The sequence below is a fragment of the Argentina silus genome, assembly GCF_951799395.1.
Source record: "Argentina silus genome assembly, chromosome: 1".
NCBI classification, from domain to species: domain Eukaryota; kingdom Metazoa; phylum Chordata; class Actinopteri; order Argentiniformes; family Argentinidae; genus Argentina; species Argentina silus.
Window position 1 is genome coordinate 31,569,068 of NC_139655.1, and position 21,622 is coordinate 31,590,689.

Consider the following 21,622-nt stretch of genomic DNA (forward strand, 5'->3'; position numbering starts at 1 on the left):
TGTTGATGGGGTTTATGTGTAATAAGCAATATTTTTATTTGATTAGTTTGATCATTTTACTTTATGTTGTTTGAAATCAATTGTGATAGTCAAATGGGGTTAGTAGTACCCAAATGCCCACTAAATGTAAAAAGTTAACCAAATTAATTTCGACAGCATTTTGGTTTAAAGACAACTTTTATTTACATGGTTAGAAATAGCATATTTGATGATCTTGTCCTTTGACATTGGAAATCATTTCTGTTCTAACTTCTTCTGATATTGTATGACTTTGAGAGACATTACATTTGTTTTCTGCATCTGTGCAAATATCAAGAGAGTACTGGCAATATCATTAGTTTTACAATTATTTGGTTCTATCATCTCTAAGATTTGACTTCATCCTCACTTCTACAGCATCATTTAACATTGTAAGGCCAAATATGCCTATAAATCGTACACAGACAGTGGTAGGATTATGAAACCAAGAGGTGCGTGTCTTAATGTTGCATTTAGAAAGCAATGTTTTTGTAAGAAGCATGGTAGAAGCATGATAAGCAGGAAAGCCTCAGAGGACGCCATGGAGAGTAGATCTATTTAATCACAGAATGTTTGTATCTTCAGACACAGTGACTATTTGATGGAGTTAACCTACTTCAATATCAGTTTTTTAAACAAATGACCAAATATCAATCAATCTCTGACTGAATCGTTTAATGAAAAAACATTTGTAAATGTTATGGACTACAAACCTCCAGTTGTTCATTGGAATTCAAATAATGTTTATGAGTTTTGCATCTTGTGACAAATTGTGTCTCAACTATTTATATATTGCTTTTGGTTGACAACATCCACTTTTCAGCTTTGATACTTGAAATTATGATGAATTTTCAATTTAGAACTCCCAACAATGTTTTCTCCCTATTTAATCATTACAGGACTATTAAGACATTTAGAAAAGAGGCCTCTGAGGTCAAACTTAACTGAATGAACACATATACTCACGTTAAGACTATTCTACTAAACTATGTTTTTATGCAACTGAAACAAGATATTAGAGCATTAATTTTATACAAATCTTTTACCATTATTACAATACACTCAGCAATTGAAATTCCTTTTATGTAGACCTACTGTAACATAACCTATGTGTTGTGCCATTTAGTGGTATACTATATGTACATAAAGGATAATATGTTTCACTTTATTCACAGACATCATGAATATTAGGTTATTATTAAGCTGTGACTTTCTGTCTTAAACCTTAGCAGTGCAGTATAAGTAATCTATGGCAAAACAATATGCATGCAATATGCATTTCCTTTCATGCTTCTTCTTATGCACATTATTTATTTTTCCATCTTTGGTTCCACAGAAAGGCCCTCCATCTACGACTGTAGTAGTTTTCCCATTGTGTAAATGGTCACTGTGTTGAGATCAGGCCTTCCCTGAGTACTAGCTTTGGCTTTGCTGGGTTGAATAGGTGTTTTAACACAGACGCATTTAATGAGTGCTTTCTCGCGCTTACTTGGGTTGTGGTTACCTCTGCTTTTCTGAGCTTGAGTCAGGACTAGTTGCTATGAGTCAGGACTAGTTGCTATGAGTCAGGACTAGTTGCTATGAGATCAGGACTGTGTCAGGACTAGTTGCTATGAGATCAGGACTGTGTCAGGACTAGTTGCTATGAGATCAGGACTAGTTGCTATGAGATCAGGACTGTGTCAGGACTAGTTGCTATGAGATCAGGACTAGTTGCTATGAGATCAGGACTGTGTCAGGACTAGTTGCTATGAGATCAGGACTGTGTCAGGACTAGTTGCTATGAGATGCCAATTTGAGGGAGTGTTGGTAATTAGCCATGCAGGATTGGCTGAAGCTGCCATGCCCAAAGATTAGAAATAAAGGACAAAAGAATAAATATGTATTGCATGTGACCTTTGAAGCAATCGATTATAATGTTATTTTACACCAATTTCTGCAACAGATTTACATTTTCAGTCTGAAATCAAATGACATACAAAATAGTCACCAAGCCTCCAATAATGGGCTAAGATAGAAAGGTGCAGGAAAATGATCAACTCAAAACCATGTTGTATATATTACTTGGTAATGTAAAGTGTATCCTACTTGTTACCATTAAAACACATTTGCTGTCTCTTTGTCTGGTTGTCTCATCTGTTAACATCTGTAGTCTTGGGCTAGAAGTCTTTGTACAAAGCACTGTTGAAGCATATACACTTCTTATACCTGAGTCTACCTGGTAGCATCTGTAAATACTGCAGATTTGATTGAATTGGGCCCTTGAAGTTGTTCATAGGATAGTTAAGGTTTGGGAACTTTGGAAAATACATGTAAATGAGACATGTATTCCCCTCCTTGTAGAAATGTATTTTGTTTAGTTTTGTCTCGATCAAGTTTCAATTCTGTATTCTTGTGATGAACATTTCAAATCAAATAAACATAAAAAATATATAATTGTTTATTAATGCATTTATTGTTCCTTAAAACTCTGTATGGAAGATGATCGCACCCCTCCCCTTCAGCGAGAGCCAAACATCTTCAATGCACTAAGGTTACATGCTCTATTCTTGACTGCAGGGCTAGGTAGGACCAACATGCTGAAAATCACTGGTCAAGATAAATGTTCTGTAATAGTGATCATACTATATTTGTGAAGCCCAATTGATTGTAAGATAGGGCATTTCCATTTTACCTTTTAAATTGTGTTGTGGTCTCACAATTTTCCAAACTGTCTGCCAAAAAAACAGTAAACTGCAGTCGGTGAGTTTACTGAGTATGCACGCACTGAAGCTCACAAGAGACGGATAGGTGAATCATCTGGTTGTGAACTGGGCCACTACCAATACCTCTTTGGTTCCCCAATCTCCAGGTGCACTTCAGTTGCATACATATGCAGCTCATTTTCTCAATTTCTTTTCAACAATTCGGAAAATCTAAAATTCTGAAACGAACATTCAATTGAACATTCTGACTACAGTCCACCTCTGATAAAGTCAACTGGTATGTGCTTGTGATGACTGCATACGCTAAACCAGAGCTTACATTCATATGAAGGAATTAGAAACCATGTTATTTATTTGGGGCTGGAAAACTGTTCCTATTGGAGTTGCTTGGCTCCAATTTGCATGTGGGATCAAAGTCAGCCATCTTTACCTTCATATTTCAAATAGACACAATGAGAAATAATTTTGAATACTGCGTCAGCGTTTCCATGATATGCAAATTCATTTTCAGACTGTTTACTAAAACTCTGGTTGAATAATAATGTTTTCTCAGAAACATTGTTAAAGACAAGATACAATAAAAAGTCATGCTGTAGAGTATCCTGAGTTGTTTGCTCTGCTCAGCACTATTTGCTCAAGCAAACTGGGGCCTATTGTGTTGTAATAGTTGCACTTATCTGAGGTGTACTTAAGGAGTCAACTATATTTGTGAATCTTGCTGCCTAAGTAAATGAAGTCATCTTCAAGACAATTAGATGCTCTCTGACATTGGGTGACATAGGTAGTCATGGGTCCTCCAAAATTGATGTGAAAATGTAATGGTTAATCAAATCCTGTTATATCAAGCACTAAAGGTCCTCTTACCCTTTTTCATGTGAACACTCATCTGTCTCTCTCTCCCCCTCCTCCCCTCTCTCTCTTTCTCTCTCTCTCTCTCTCTCTCTCTCTCTCTCTCTCCCCAGGCCCCTCAGTCCTGGCGGTGTTGAGCACATAAAACTGGATAGAGCACTAGCGTCAACACTAGTTGGGCACCGCGCCCCTGTCCAACCAGCTGGTCTGCCCTAGGGTGCCATGGCCACGGGAACCCAAGGGCTCCTAGACCACGTTCCAGATAAAGCCAGGCTCGCTGCAGCCACAGGGAGGCGCAAGAGAGCAGAGGGCAAGCCCAGGAAGAACTTCCCCTGCCAGCTGTGCGAGAAGGCCTTCAACAGCGTGGAGAAACTCAAGGTTCACTCATACTCGCACACAGGAGAGAGACCATACCGGTGTTCCCATCAGGACTGCACCAAGGCCTTCGTCTCCAAATACAAGCTGCTACGGTACAGACAAGCAGCCATATCTAGTAGGCTGTAGTATATTCCTTCTCGTTACACCAGTTATTGTAAAATGTAGTTGTTATCTTTAGTAGTCTTTAGTGTGTATTTTTGAAGGCTAGTTTTAAGAACACAGAGTACAGTAGGCCAATGTTTAAAAGGTTCATACTGTACTGCCGTCACAATGGTGGTCTACCTGAAGTTATGAAGACATGTGAAGTGTTTCCGAAAGCCATCACAAGGTGGTGGCAAGAGCTGTGAAGGATGTTTGAAAAGAGAATGATTTGCCCTATCAGATAGATTGGCAAAATCACACATTCTCTCACAGCGCTGAGAAGTGGGGGAAATGTTTTACTGTAGCTCAATCTGACATGAATACGCGTGAGTCGGCTTTGATAATGCAACAAAAACGTCATAATAGGGTGCGAACATCCACATTTTCAGCCTCTCTTATCGCAGTAGAGATGTTTGTCATGGTTCTGTGATCTGTCTAATGTTACATATGTTACCATGTTATGCTGCAGTTGTCATAGAGAACATAAGTACCAATTTATTTACTATTTATTTAAGTCCCTCTATCTTAGTCACACCTTAATATATTGATAGCAACTTGCGATCACACTGGTTAGGCTACTCCTAAATCCTACACTACCAAGCTGGGTAGCCTAAAATAATTTGAAATGCATAAATTAACACAACCATTTTAATATTTTTGTGATGTAAAATAGAATTGATTGCAGTTCTCTAAAATATGCAACATTTTGGCTACAGGCTAAAATCAATGTTTGCAAATCAATCTTCTATGCAGTAACTAATGGAATTTGTTTAATGAAGAACTTTACTGTACTAGAGGAAGAATAGGTCTGGATTGTACTCAGCATTCGAATTTGATTTCTTGTCATCAGGCAAGACTGTCTAGTGGCTATACAGATTGTCAAGCTTTTGTTTGTTAATGGGAAACAATTTGAGCTTGTTGTGGGCGGAGCTCAAGCAAGCACACACAGGAGCTGTCACACATCAAGAACTGTCCAAGGCTACAGTAATGATATGACACATACAGTGCCCTCCTTAAGTATTGGAAAGAGGAAGCATTTTGTCTTCTTTTAGCTCTATATTCCAACAGTTTGGATTTTAAATCAAACAATTACTGTGAAGTCAAAGTAGAGATTCTCAGCTTTGATTCAATGTTTTTTTATTTCAGATTGGTTTCACCATTTACAAAGTACATAGTTTTTTAAACATACTCCTCCTATTTCAGGGCTCCAAAAGTATTGGAAAAATCATATTATGTCCAAATAAAGCACTCATGTTTAGTATTTGGTTGACAATACTTTGCATGCTATAACTGCCTGAAGCCTGCGACCCATTGACCGCACCTAAAGCTGGGTATATTCTCTGGTGAAGTACCCAGCTGTACTACAGCCATCTTCAGTTGTTGTTTGTTTTGAGGTATTTTTGCCTAAAATCTTATCATCAGGAAATTAAATGCATATTCAATTGGATTTAAATCTGAAGATTGACTTGGCTAGTCAAGAACCTTCCACTTTTTGGCCCTGAAAAACTCCCTAGTTGCTATGGTAGTATGTTTTGGGTCATTGTCTTACTGTATGATGAATCGCCATCCAATGAATTCGGAGGCATTTGCTTGTACTCAAGCAGACAAGATGTTTCTGTACACTTCAGAATACATTATGCTGCTGCCATCAGCAGTAACATCCTCAATTAAGAAAAGTTAGCCACTTCTAGTGGCAGCTATACATGCCCAAACCATAACACCCCCTTCCACCATGTTTCACAGATGAAGTGGTATGCTGTAAATCTTGGGCAGATCCTTTTTTCTCCAAATTTCCACTTGTAATCACTCTGGTGATTCACTCAACCACTTGCAATCACTCTGGTAATTACTCAGGTGACCTTTTTCCAGACCTCTGCAGGCGTTCCTGATCTGTGGGACAGTTGTTTTGGGGTTTTTCTTAATCATGGTGAGCTTCGGTGATCTACTGTAGAAGTCTTTCTTGGCCTACCAGCCCATTTCTGATTGCCGAGCTCACCAGTGCCTTTTTTTCTTTTCAATGATGTTCCAAACTGTTGATTTTGGCAAGCCTAAGGTTTTGGATATGTTTCTGATAGTTTTTTCAGCCTAACACAGACTTCCTTAATTTTCATTGACATCTTTTTGGTCACCATATTGACAGAAACGAATAGCAGACTCCAAAGGAAAACGCAAAGCATAAAATCAATAGTAAACATTGACAACTCTCTTATGCAGAAATGATGACAGAACACACCTGATGTACCAGAAACACCTGCCAAGCCAATTTTCCAATACTACATACTACTGGTTTTCTTAAATAGGAGGACTATGTATAAAAAGGGTTGTACCCATTTATGGTGAAACCAATCAGAAAAAATAAAACATTGAATTAAAGCGGAGAATCTATATTTTAACCTCATAGTAATTGTTTGATTTCAAATCCAAACTGTTGGAGTATAGTGCTAAAAGAAGACAAAATGCTTCCTCTTTCCAATACTTATGGAGGGCGCTGTATATGAAAGTTACTCATTTGTAGCCAACCATGACACATTTTTATGACACATCTCACAGTTGTGAGTTTAAAAAAATATTAGGCTGAAGCCTACAGAATAATATGAATAATAGCATGTCAACATTACAACTTATTTTCACTCATCACAGTAGACGGCTGATCCGCTATACTCTCCCTCGCTGTGGTGTCTAGAGGGTATTATTTAACCTTTATTTATAGGGGAAATAGAGGGGAAACTGAGACCATGGCCTTGGCACCTTGCAGGTGCACCTTGTCCACAATATCAATACAATTACAAAACAACACATAATACAAGACAGCAAAATACAGAAATCAATACATGATATAAAACCAAAATATTATGTTATATTAAGAGAAACAACACATCATCCTTCATCAAAGCAGTCCTCATTCAACATTTTAAATTGTGCATCACAACTAAAAGTGGATTTACCCAATTCGGTGGAGACCCGAGGAACCTCAAGAGTTAACCATCTCTGAAAACGAGTTAGATAATTTATGTTGGTAAATTTCAATAACGAGGTTAGGTAAGTTGGTGAGTTTATGCAGTAGGGCTTTATACACAAAAGGGAGTAATGAAGATATCTATGGGACTTTAACAAGGTCCAGCCAATCTTTTGATAGTATGCAATGATGAGTATTAAAACGATCACCTGTGACAAAGTAAAGGGTGCTATGGTAGATGGCATCCAAAGGGTAGTGGCTACTGCATTTTGGTAGATGTTATCACCATAATCAAGCACTGGCATGAAGGTTCATTGCACAATCCGCTTTCTTCTGTTCAGGGAAAGCCAAGATCTATACCTATAAGAAGAAGAAGCCTACCTTAAATCTTAGCTTTTTAACAAGCTCCTCTGTATGTTTTCTAAACGTCAACTCTTTGCTAAACCAAATGCCCAGCGGGGACACGCTCAATGGGGGCAACACCCAAAGTACAAATGCATAAATCAGATACATTTTTCTGTGATTTGGAAAATAATATATACTTGGTTTTTCCAGCGTTAAGTACCAATTTTCAGTAGTTTCAACAAATGCTTTCTTTAGGACAGTAAATGCACTGTAGCTCAGAAAGAGCCTGGTCATTCTGGGGCAATAGCATATACAGTGTCATCGGCATATAAATGCAGGTTACATTTATTTACAGATAATCCAATATTGTTAATGTAAATAGTAAAAAGAACCGGACCAAGAATCGATCCTTGTGGGACACCCTTTGTTATGTTAAAAATACCTGGTTTAACACCATGTGTTAATGCACACTGTGTTCTGTCCATTAAATAATTTTCAAACCAGCTACATGAAGCCTGATCCAGGCTTATTTCAGACAACCCTGAATGAGTAGGTAGTTTGTCAACCGTATCAAATGCCTTGGAGAGATCTATAAATAAGGCAGCACAATGTTTTTTTCTGATCTAAGAAATTTAACACATCATCTAAGAAAAGCGTAGCAGCTGAGACTGTGCTATGTCCAGGTTTAAAGCAGATTGGTGCACATTTAGAATAGTGCACATGAGTATGGTGCACATGAGAAGAGAAAAAGGTTCTTAGCTGGGAGTTGACCAGGGACTCTAATACTTTGGAAAGGCAAGCTAGCTTGGATATTGGGCGGTAGTTATCTAGGTCGGAGGGGTCATCGCCTTTATGGATACCTTCCAAACCTTGGGGATAGCACCAGAGATAAGTCAGATAAAAAATGTGTCAATGACACCACAATCACGGGAGCCGAAATCTGTAATTACGCCAATTACGTTAATATTCGCTAGTGGTTGACGGATCTCCCATCGAGCCAACTGGGGGCTGGGAGATGGAAGCGCAGTCGACCGACTGACCAGGGTCAGCCAAACCTCCATTTCTCTCAAATAAAAAGCCTGGCAAGATAAAATGCTGATTAAAGGCATCACTTATCTCATTTTTCTTGGTAATGAGGCCAGTGTCTGACAAAACTTGCTTTGGTAGGGAGGAAGAGGAATTTCCACGCTAAATTAAAATATACAATTAATATCAGCTCACAAATTGGGCAAGTGAAGACGCAGATATGAGCTACTGTTTCACAACAAGCCCATCCATTAGAATTGCTCAACAATGCCCCCTGGTGGTTGTATTGCCGAAGTGAAACACCTAAAATAAAATGTTTGGAGAAGGCCAGTTTACTGTTGCGGTACCTCTGCAATACCATCGCTCAAACATGAACCTCTTGAACTCTGACCTACTGTATGTGAGTGTCCTCAATGCCTTGATACTTCAGAGAGTGATTGCTGAAAATTCTAATGCTTATAGAATGTATCTGTGTTCAAAGGCATATGGCGACGCACTCGCCAGAGAAAACCCACAAGTGTACATACTGTGAGAAAATGTTTCATCGTAAGGATCACTTAAAGAATCACCTCCACACTCATGACCCCAACAAGGAGGCGTTCGCCTGCCAGGAGTGTGGCAAGAGTTACAACACCAAGCTGGGCTTCAAGCGCCACCTGGCCCTTCACGCGGCCAACAGTGGAGACCTCACCTGCCAGGTGTGCCTGCAGCTGTTCGCCAGCACAGGGGTGCTTCTGGAACACCTGAAGACGCACGCAGGCAAGTCCTCTGGTGGGACCAAAGAGAAGAAGCATCGGTGCGAACACTGTGAACGGCGCTTCTACACCCGCAAAGACGTGCGGCGCCACATGGTGGTGCACACGGGCCGCAAGGACTTCCTGTGCCAGTACTGTGCCCAGCGCTTTGGCAGGAAGGACCACCTGACACGCCATGTGAAGAAGAGCCACGCCCGGGAGCTGCTGAGGGTAAAGACGGAGCCGGCTGATTTGCTGGAGCCCTTTGCCTGTGACCTTGCCAGTGGAATCAAGGGTGAGCTGCCGCCCAGGCAGCTCCAGCTCAACCTGTATGGTGGCCCTGTCCCCACCCTGCCCCAGCACCACACCCTGCCCTCCCTGGACACAGAACCCCTTCCCAACCCCTTGCATCCCTTCTCCTTAAAGTACCAGCTGGGCTCCAACCTTACCTCATACGCCGTCTCCATGCCTGAGAGGGAACAGCATTTAAAGGGAGAACTGGAGACGTACCTGATGGAACTGCAGAGCGGCATGCCATCCTCCTCCACAGAGGACACTCAGCTCTCCGCCTCCAAGCTGGAGTTGGACCCCCAGGTGGGCTCGTTGGACGAAGCTCACGAGGAGGCTTCTCTATCCAAAATCTCGGCAGTGGCAGCTGCAGCAGCCGCCGCAGGCGAGTCACTCGCCTCCTCCTCGTCTTTGCTGGACTTCTCGCAGCTCTTTAACTTCCTGCCCTTGAACAGCCCCCCATACAGCCAGGCTTCGGCTGGCGGGAGTCTAGGGGTCCCCTACCCGCCAGAGGAGGTGCTGCCTCTCGTCCAGTTGCCCCCCCAGCCCCTGGATGCCGCTGATGTGGCGGGGAGTGGGGGGGGTGTCAGCCCCCTCCATGGCCTCTCTTCCTCGTTCACATCTAACCTGAACACAGCCACCACGCTGCCCCGCTTCCACCAGGCCTTTCAGTGACATACCTCACATGTATACACACACATACTCTCTCTCTCTCTCTCTCACTCACTCACTCACTCACTCACTCACTCACTCACTCACTCACTCACACACACACACACACACACACACACACACACACACACACACACACACACACACACACACACACACACACACAGAAACAGAGATGCATGTGCATACTGACTCACACACATACAGGTTGATAAACACAGGCTATTCTGAAAAGAATTATGCCAGTAACACATTGTTTTATGTGTCTGTATAAAACAAAACAAAAAACATAATAGCACTTCTGTTCAACAAATTGTAAGCACATACAGATACTGACACAAAGCTGCAGTCAATGTATGTGTTTATCAGCACTGACATCAGGACATACTGTTTGTACACTTCCACTTATAGAAGTGGTTTGGTTCAACCACATTGCTCAAGCCATGGATAATGTTTGCCATTGTCTTGAAGATTTAATTTGGTTACTGTGCAACTCCACCACTACAATGCTGCTGACACACCTTTTAAGCACACGAAACACAAGCAAACATCATTTGGGATTTAGAGAGTTTTATGTAGGCCTAGATTATTTTTAATAGAATTGAGGTTGCAGTGGTGTCTTTTTCAATCTATATTCTTAAACCCCCTTGCCTTGGAAAAGATTGAATTTCGTAGGTCGATTTCATATAGCACTTTGAACTGTGTGATGTTGAATGTCATCACAGCTAACTGTTTTATATTTCTTTGTTATGTTTTTTAAGGACTAAAAACAATGCAATCATACATCTTCAGACATAAGGTACAGGAGAGCCCCATGTGAGTTAGTGTCAATTCAGGGGAGGCTGGTGGAAGTAGAAATCAGAGGACAGGCTCATTGCACTGCATGGAATGGAATAAGGAATGGTATCATTACAATGAGCCTGTCCTCTGATTTCTGCCTCCACCAGCCTCCCCTGTATCAATTCCTGTTGCCCATCAAAACCAAAGTCAACCAAATATCAACTGAGGAGGTAGGAAGAATATTGTCAAGTCACTGATGGTTTTAAACATGGCTGCTGCCTTGATCCCCTGTTGGCCCTGAGACAGAGATAGACTTTGTTCCTCTCCATCGTTCATATGAAGTGACAAAATAATATTTTTTAAGGCACGGGTAAAACCTCTCCCCTTTCCTCATCTTTACTGATTTTAGACATAGGCCTGGTTTCATTTTGTCCTCTGGCCTTTCCTACACTCACTCGTTAACATAATTCATTTTTCTTAATCTATGTACAGCAGAGTTAAGGTCAGCCTGTTAGATTTGTGCTTTATAAATAAAGTGTATGATTATCATATCATTATTAACAGAAATGGACAGAATACGACAAAGCTAAATTGCTTAAACCCAGCGTAGCCCATCAAGGGAGAGGTAGAGCAGAGCAACACATTGCTTCCACCTATCCAGTCCTTTCATGGGATAGTTCACTCTTTTTCAAATGTTACAATATTTGTGACTTACGTAGGGTTCTTCCAGATAGTTTTTAAATCTATTGTAGTTATTTAGCGTTAGTTACTTATGTACAGCATCTCTCAGTTTGCATTTGTAGCAATGCTAGTGGAAGTAAGGTCCAGTTAGAAATGCCAACTGGTAGATTCTGTACAACATAGTACACACCCAAGGCTAAATAATATCCAACAGATTTATTTCTATCTTACTAACTATCTGGATCCTTAGCGGACGCAAGGTGTGATTTACTGTAGTTTGAGGGTTAGGGTTAGAACAAATAATCCAATCATGTTCCAAGGCAAGGATAAAGTGAGACATATCAAATAGAAGGAAACAGTGTCTTGTCATTTTGAACAGTATAGTCTAATTTTTAAAAGAAAACACAACTCTAGTTAGCAGTTTTGATACCAACAATGTATTACATGTGTATCTGCCAACGGGGATCTGCATACCTACGTTAAATTCTGATTATCTGCCCCCAAAGCATTGGTTTGGTGTATACATGGGCAAGATAAACATTCAACCATATTTGTTACATCAATGTATTCCCTTTAAGTCCACAAGGAGAGGGAACCAGTGCACATGAGAGAGGGAACGATCAGGACTAGTGAGAAAGGACCCCAACATTCTGTCTGACATTTGTTACAACTTATCTAGGTGATTTGTACTGTAGGGGGATTGGTCATGTCAAGACAAAAAAAAAAGTTGTTTTTTTAATCCCTAAACTTAAAATGTGTTGTTATAAAAACTCAGAAAAATTACAGTGTTTTGTAGTGCATGCAGATAGGCAAGTTTGATTGAATTCCAGCCATAGTGATCCCGTCTGGAAATGTATATGTTTATTAACATGTACCATTTGCATGGGTCAAAGTGTTAAGAGCATGTTTTCAATCTAACGTCAGTACAATTTGAATAAACCTACAAACTTCAATATACTTAAAATTAAAAAAGATCCACTATTACAATACACAATTAAGTACTTTTTAATTAACTAAAAATGCATTGCAAAATACTTACTGAGCCCTCCATAAGTATTGGAAAGAGGAAGCATTTTGTCTTCTTTTAGCTCTATACTCCAACAATTTGGATTTGAAATCAAACCATTACTATTGGGTCAAAGTAGATATTCTCAGCTTTAATTCAATGTTTTTTTTTCAGATTGGGTTCACCATTTATAAAGTAAAGTATTTCAGGGCTCCAAAACTGTCGGAAAAAAATCATATAATGTCCAAGAAAAGTACTCATGTTTAGTACTCCTACCCATTGACTCCACCAGATGCTATGTATATTCTCTGGTGATGCTCTGTCAGGCCTGTACTGCAGTCATCTTCAGTTCTTTGTTTTGAGGTCGTTCTGCCTAAAATCTGATCATCAGGAAATTAAATGCATGTTCAATTGGATTTAAATCTGAAGATTGACTTGGCAAGTCAAGAACTTTCTGCTTTTTGGCCCTGAAAAACTCCCTAGTTGCTATGGCAGTACTGCATGTTTGGGGTCATTGTCTTAGTGTATGATGAAGCGCAATGAATGTGGAGGCATTTGCTTGTATTGAAGCAAACAAGATATTTCTGGACACTTCAGAATACATTCTGCTGCTGCTGTCAGCAGTAACATCATCAATTAAGACAAGTTAGCCAGTTCTTGTGGCAACTATAAATGCCCAAACCATGGCACCCCTTCCACCATGTTTCACAGATGAGGTGGTATGCTGTAAATCTTGGGCAGATCCTTTTCTCTCCTGTTGAGCCTGTTTGCTTTCTTTCTTTTTTGATGATGTTACAAACTGTTGATTTTGGTAAGTCTAAGGTTTTGGCTATGTTAATATATTATTATATATTATGTTAAGATATTTCAGCCTCATAATGGCTTCCTTGACTTTCCTTGACCCCTCTTTGGTCCTCATATTGACAGACACCAATAGCAGATTGAAAGGCAAATCCTAAAGCCTAGAATCAACTTTTGGTGCCCTGAAATAGGGTGATTATGTTTAAAAAGGGTTTGTAATTTCTAAATGGTGAAACCAATCTGACAACATTGAATTAAAGCTGAGAATGTCTACTTTAACCTCGTAATGTAACCTCCTAATGTTTGATATTCAATATGTATGGAGAGCACTGTATGTTTGAATTGCATTGCAACACAATGCTGATTAAATAAATGCGCTCCAACATGTTTACAATGCATATTTAGTTAGTCTTTAATTTTTTAAAGCTAATTTTGTATTGTGTTGACACATTGTTCATTCTCTTAGACCCCAAGTCCTTCCTTGAGTTAGTATATTAGAAATCTATATTGAAAGGCAGAATCCAATCTAAAAGGACAGATTTATTTTATTTCAATACTACCATTACAATATTTTTTCACTTATTATTATTATTATTACAGAGGATATCTTTTGAAGTATGGTTCAAAGTTCAAAAGTTCAGTTTATTGTTGAAAAGCATGCTACAAAAGCCATGTCAGAAGACCTGTTCCAATCATTACATCAACAGGCAAAAAATGGAAATATGATATTGCTGCCAGACAGGATTCACATAACTCTTGTTATGCCATAATAATCATAAAGAGGAGTCCCAGTCAGATAATACATGTACCGACAGAAAGTGACGATGCCAAACGTTGATAATCTGCTGTTCAATGTAGGAAATGCTTGTCTGCAAATGCTGTTTCAATATGTAGACTTATGTACGTTCTTTTGTCAGTGCCTAAAGTAATCCCAACCTCAATACAGCAGTCGTTTCAGAATGAGGGCAGGGATTCAATCAATTGCAGACACTGGCTCTACACACTGCACTTTCATTTGTGTGTTTGATGTCCTGAATGGAGGGAGTTGACACCTGATTTTGAAATCACCAGTTCCATTGTATAACTTCTGACGACGAACCTGGTTAGGAAGTATTCACGTACATGCCAACGGACTGCCGATTTTGAAATCAACAGTCAATTTCGTCTGTCCAGCACACAGTGCTATGCTATCTGCAATCGATTGAATCCAGGCTGAGGTAAATTTTAGTTAAAGAATGTTGCATACCATAACCTGATATACATTTGACACCATTTGGCAGGTTAGTGGCTGTAGGTCTGAGGAACTTGGTTTTTAGTAGCTTAAAAATCATTGTCACTTTTGTAAGATTCATTCAGTATAGTATGTGTGATATAGAAAATCCCAGTAATGGTGAAGCATGGATGAATGGACGTGCCTATATTCTGCGATTATGGTTGAGTCATGGCTTTAATCAGAAACAGGGTTTTTCATTTAGGATCCTACAGTTAGTATGTTGTGGAAACTGTTCTCTCTAGTACTGCAAAACGACAGATAAGACGTGGTGGGTGAATTGTCACCCGGTAAAACTCTGAAATCATATCCTACTAACCTGTTCAAGGAGATACATTCCTGGAGTTTTCACTGTGCAAGATGCTGAAGCTGAGAGAGACTGGATCTGTCTTCCAGCTGTTCCTTTTGCAACTCTGTTGAAGGCCTTTCACATTATGATGGCAAATGGGCCAGACAAGCCTCTATTTTCCAATGGAGGAAATGATGTGTCTGGGAAACATAATGTTTAATTGTGTGGGTGTGGGTGTGGGTAAACTCCTTTATTTATGTTTTTCTCAATGATAATGTGTAGGGTTCTTCAAGAATTGTTTTTGGTTAATCCGGCAAGTAAAAAGCAAGCCTAAATAATAACACTTCAGTGTAACACTTCAGTTCATACAGACTTGGAGATTTGTGAAAATGTTCATCTTCTTTCTGTGCCCACATACAAATAGTGACCAAATGCATATATACATACTGTATATGCTTGATAAATCCAAAGCAGGTTAAATTAAATTCTAATTAACTAAATTAGTGATTTGGTGTCCCTGAGAATAGTAGAGGTTTGTCAAAGATCATACATCTACCCTTCAGTGAGAGCTGAGCAAGAAACAACACATTTAAAGGTGCATTTAGCAAATAAACATGTATATAACACATTTCCTTAATCAATATGTAGCTATCTTAGAATGAAAGTCCATCACAAAAACTCATGTTTTCATATTGTCTACTTCTGTCAACAACTTCAGCCTAAAAGGCACTGTCGGCACCCTCTCAAGGTCATACTAACAAACTCTACAAATTGGCGAATTAACAAATTGACGAAAAGGCATTTCACATCCAAGATGGCTGCTAAATTATGTTTTTTTCTATTGTTAATGATATAAAGATACATGACAAAAAAAGTAGGTGAGCCTACTGGAGATGCAGATGGACGAGAGATGTCTAAACAGTTTGCCTTGTGGCCCAGGAGGCACTCCCTGCCTGCAGCACTACATACAGTAGGATAATGGAAAGTGATACAGCCTGTTAAAATTGTGTCACTGTTTCAAAATATTTCATATGCAGTAAGCTCTCAAATACACTCGCTGTGATACAATTAAAATGATTTTGACCTGCGATTTGCTGCATTTTACAAAGTCCGTATAACGCTGCAGTCTGCTCTTAAGTTGATGTTTTTGGGCTTGCTCAGCTCTCACTGAAGGAGAGGTACAATCTTTGACAGACAGTCTTCCACTAAGTGAGAAAGTTTTTAGAACAATAACAAATGCCCTTTTTTGCTGTTGTTCCCCTTTAAGATGACAGTAGACACTTGTCTTTAACTGAGTCAGTCTGAGTGTGCTATGTTCAAGTGTCTTTGCCTCACTCAAAAGGGAGAAGGTCTGAAGATTAGGACCTTACAAACAACCTTCAACCTCATTCAGTCGTGCTGATTACAAGCAAACAATATGTGCAATCATTACCACCAAGAGCAGGCGTAGGACAAATCACACTCAACAATTTCATCTAGGATCTTTTTACTCCAGAAAAAGACACCAATTTCTTAAGCTTGCTGGTGTTGTTTAGTGTGTACATCAACAACCTTGTATAACTGTATTAGTATTAAGTGTTTCCTTTCACTCATTCATATAACATCATATGTCCAGCAGAAATGTTCTATAATGGAACTACAATGTTCCATTAATTTAAGGCATGAAAACCACTTTGAATTCCCCTATTCCTTCAAACATAACATAAGAAACAAACGTATCACTTTATTAAGGGCTGATGTCATCAAAAGGGGAAGTTGAATGTCTGTGAAATGTTTAAAAGCATTATAGAAGTGCTTAATCAGTGTAGGTATTTTGAAGACATGTGGTTTTAAATGTAATATTTGGTAAGCCGCTATATAGGGCAGGTTTGTTTTTTAAAATCATAGCACTTTTGGAAATTTGAATGCCTTTGTTTTCTCAATACTTTTTATTTTTTTTAAATACCTTTATTACAAAAAGTGTAGATGTCATATTTAGCTCTGTAGAGAAAGTTAATGTGTAAATACAATATTAAATGTTTTATTTTTACAGGTACAGTTTTTACAGTGTTTTACTTTCAAAGTGTCATTTTTGCTTTACTTGCACAAATGTTCTGTGTCTCGCATTGAGGGGCGTATCTGTCAGATAAAGATTTGTATTTTCATATAATGCTGTAAACCTCCGATTTCTTAGTATGCATATCAAAGATGTCAATTTGCTTGACTTTTCAGCCCCTAGTTTAAGAAATGGGAATGGAAGTCTATAGCACAGTTAAATATATAGCACTTAGTGATATGCTTTGAATGTTGCTGAACCATCATTTCTGTTAAACAGCATGATTAAATAAATGTGCTGGAATACCAGTAACTACAGTATATGGTAACTCAAGCGCTTGGGGATACTTTGATATCTTTACATACCTTTGGTCCTCAGTATTTAATTCTGATAATGATTCAGCAGTTGAAGTGCAGTGTACTCCAGATGGAAAATACCAGAGACCTTAAAATTCTCCCTGATCAACTGAAATACAGTATATCAGAGGGGTTCCTCAGTGGGGGACACAGACCTTTAGCAATTCATGTCACCATTCATTATAAGCTTCAGTGGTACCAGTGAACCATGTTGAATGTGTATGTAAGGAACACTGCAATATTGCAATATTTTGGTATTGGATCAAGCTGCTAACAGATACTTCTAAAGCTCCTTAAGGTGCTACAGACCTCTTTTTCTAGTTCTTTATTTTTTTGTTTTTACAAAAATATCAAATTGAGCTGAACGTTGGCATGTGTGTGCCTGGTTGTATCATATACATATATTTTTTGTACTGTGACTTTTGTGGTCTTTTATTGACTTGCCTGTAATGTCACATGCTTCTCTCCTTCACTCATGTGTAGCGGTATGGGGGAACCTTTGACATCCTGGTGACGCCCCGGTGACGTCCCGGTGACATCTTGGTGACATCCCGGGGAGGGCTTGAAAAAATGTTCACTTGTCACCTCACTGCAAAATAAGACTGAGATGATTACCTTAATGATGATGATGATGATGATGATGATGATGATGTTGATGTTGATGAAGGATGATAACTCCACAAGAGGCGAACATATCTGAACAAATCCCTCAGTAAATCCTCCTGGTTCTTTCAGAGGCAAACAGCATTCCAGCCATGTTGGTTTTGTTGTGCATTGCATTTCAACAATGCCATCCTGTGATGATGGACTCATGTTGCTAATCATGTATATTTTACTTAAATCTATTTTACAAACTACTGTTGTATTTGTACAAATATAGGCAAATAATTCATATATATTTGTGTATAAGTTGTGTAAGATAGAAATTAACGCTGCAGCTTTTGATCAATTTTCTAACATTGACATCATCCAAAGAGACAGATTATTTATTGTCTGGCAGAGTAACCTGATTTTGTTTTCATACTACCTTGCTGCTAGGAGAGAGAAGAGCTGCAGTCTTCAACTCCAGTGTTATTACACAGTGTAATGAAAGCTCAATAAACATAAAAGAAGGATTCATGCAAAGCTGAGTGATTATAGTAAATTCTTTAGAAGTGTGAATGTGAGTGTGAGGCGAAGTGGAGATGGAGACACTATTGTGGGAGCCCACATTTGGAGTGCCTATGTCGAGCTTGCGGGCTGGGGTATAGGTGTACTTTACAGACACTGTGGGCATTGTTTGGTGGTTTTAAGGGTACGGGATGGATGTGACGGGGGCATCTCGGGCTGTTTTCTTGTGTGTGGCGTGGGGCCGGGGGTGGGCTGGTCATACTGGTTTGTGCATAGAGGAGTTTCTGAATAATAAAGGGGGTCAATCTCTCAAATGTCGGTATACACTCACCGGCCACTTTATTAGGTACACCTTGCAAGTACCAGGTTGGACCCCCTTTTGCCTTCAGAACTGCCTTAATTCTTTGTGGCATAGATTCAACAAGGTGCTGGAAACATTCCTGAGATTTTGGTCCATATTGACATGATAGCATCACGCAGTTGCTGCAGATTTGTCAGCTGCACATCCATGATGCGAATCTCCCGTTCCACCACATCCCAAAGGTGCTCTATTGGATTGAGATCTGGTGACTGTGGAGGCCATTGGAGTACAGTGAACTCATTGTCATGTTCAAGAAACCAGTTTGAGATGATTTGAGCTTTGTGACATGGCGCGTTATCCTGCTGGAAGTAGCCATCAGAAGATGGGTACACTGTGGTCATAAAGGGATAGACATGGTCAGCAACAATACTCAGGTAGGCTGTGGCGTTTAAACGATGCTCAATTGGTACTAAGGGGCCTAACGTGTGCCAAGAAAATATACCCCACACCATTACACCACCACCAGCCTGAACCGTTGACACAAGGCAGGATGGATCAATGCTTTCATGTTGTTTACGCCAAATTCTGACCCTACCATCTGAATGTCGCAGCAGAAATCAAGACTCATCAGACCAGGCAACGTTTTTCCATTCTTCTATTGTCCAATTTTGGTGAGCTTGTGTGAATTGTAGCCTCAGTTTCCTGTTATTAGCTGACAGGAGTGGCACCTGGTGTGGTCTTCTGCATCTTCTTCAAGGTTTGACATGTTGTGCGTTCAGAGATGGTCTTCTGCATACCTTGGTTGTAACGAGTGGTTATTTGAGTTACTGTTGCCTTTCTATCATCTCGAACCAGTCTGGCCATTCTCCTGACCTCTGGCATCAACAAGGCATTTTTTCTGCATTCAATGCGCTACACACAATCACCGATTGTTTGTGATTAGTGAATTAGTGAATCCGAGCAGTGCCTTGCTCAAACCAATCCCTTTAAAATTGATCAATTTCAACATGATTGTATGGTGCGTTCAATTGTCTGCTCATTTCTATGATCATTTAATTAATGAGGGCCAGTATCTCTGACCAATCTAATCTAGTGTCTGCAACTGCATAATTAGAGTTTTGAGTTTAAGAGTTCAAATCTGAGGATACCTAATCCAGTAGGTGGCAGTAATGCACCATAGGCTGGTTTACGCATAAAACCCCAAAGAAGAAGAAGACCAAAGTCCCCCTTTGCCCCTAATACCTAGACACTGGGCTGGTAGTTATCACGCTTCTACAAAATAGGAAACAGCTCATAAGTGGCAGACCCAACCCATCACAATACCATCTTGCTCATACCTATCTAATCCTCTCAGATCGCCAAGTGTCTAGGGAGTAAGGGCTGTTTCGATTACCAAGTGTCTAGGGAGTAGGGGCTAGAGGTTGTTTCGATTACCATTAAACCTGCTCGATTCCCTCGTCTAAACCATCCAAATTAGGGTCCAGAAAATCGGCCAAAAAAACAACAACCAGACGACGGTAAGAGCACGACCAACACACTGTTTAATTATGGTGGAGTGTTGCGTAAGCGGCTGCTTTAAGCATGTCCATGAACATGTGATGATGTTTTGCATACGTGTGAATCAGCTGTCCGTCACCTGCGGCTGCGCCGTCCCACCTGAATTTAAGTAAACTTCATTGACGCGTTTAACCTGTTTACCATACATTGCAGTAATATCCCTGCGCAAACACTTGAATTACGAAGATTTGCTTATGGACAACAATGGTCGTTTTGAGACTATATTTCTGAGTGCATGGCAGTAACGACCACAATCTCACTAAATAAGTACTTAAGGCATTGTTTTCTTGTCACAATTGTGGCAGCCGGATGGAAGTAAGATGGGTATGGTAATAAAGGGCAGATATGTGGCTCCAACCCATGCCCATATTAGGGCTTCCTCCTCAACGAGCGACACCTGAGAGGAATCACCGGGCTTGAGTGGCCGTGCTACAAGGAGAGGCGCGGCACTCAGCCTAGGCCGAATACCGCAAGGGAAGTCCACCCGGAGAAGAGTGAGTAGTAAGAGAAGTGAAGTTACAGTGCTGTGTGCCATTCATCGTTATGATATTTGTTTGATTAAGAGAACCCCCTCGTGTACCGAACCTCGACCTTGTGACTACCCCACTGAAAGACCCGACCTGGACCATAAGAGAATCTGCCCGTGTACCGACCCCAGGTCTCGACCCCTGACGATTCTCCAGGAATAGAGATTAACTGGAACCTACCATCGACTCTCTCTCCACCTCCCCTTTTCCCTCTGGAACCTCAATAAAACCCTGATTGATTTAGCATTCCTTTGGTTGTGGACGTCGTTTATTATTTGGCTTGGTTTCGTGGCAGCTCCGCCCTCCCCGGGGTTTGTCACACAATTCTATATTTTGTTTTGTCACCGTTGTATGAGAGCAATTCATATATAGTCTGTCACATCAAGTCTGTGCTTCATTGTGAATAATAATAAAAGCTGATGCGTAGGGCCTAACAACGCCCCTCAACTCTGACTTAATTCACAACAAAGCACGGCTTCTTGTCCCTTATTGCTCCAAAGGTATTTCCAAAGACATTTCAATGCTGAAATATACATATTTTCAAATGACTATTTGAAAGTGAAAGTGGGATCCTTGGGACAACCGTACCCTTCACCCTAACCTTAATCATAACCCTTATGTTACCCTTACCTTAACCATTTTAAATCTCAACTTCAATGGGGTGACGTCAGAGTCGGGCCGCCCCAAGGATCCTACTAAGCATTTAGGCTACTTCTATTTCGAACCAGGTCTGAGTTGAGCAGGAAATGACCATAATGATACGGTCTTCCATCTGTGTTCTCTGAACGATAATAAGT

General features: G+C 40.0%; 1 protein-coding gene across 1 annotated transcript; it reads left to right on the forward strand.

The window, feature by feature from the left end:
- Positions 1-3,951: 3,951 nt before the first annotated feature.
- plag1 (pleiomorphic adenoma gene 1) lies at positions 3,952-10,115 on the forward strand (the record flags this gene model as incomplete). Its single annotated transcript, XM_083682651.1, has 2 exons — positions 3,952-4,042; positions 8,900-10,115. The coding sequence occupies exon 2, from the start codon at positions 8,904-8,906 to the stop codon at positions 10,113-10,115; it is 1,212 nt and encodes a 403-aa protein (XP_083538777.1). The 5' UTR covers positions 3,952-4,042; positions 8,900-8,903.
- Positions 10,116-21,622: the final 11,507 nt, after the last annotated feature.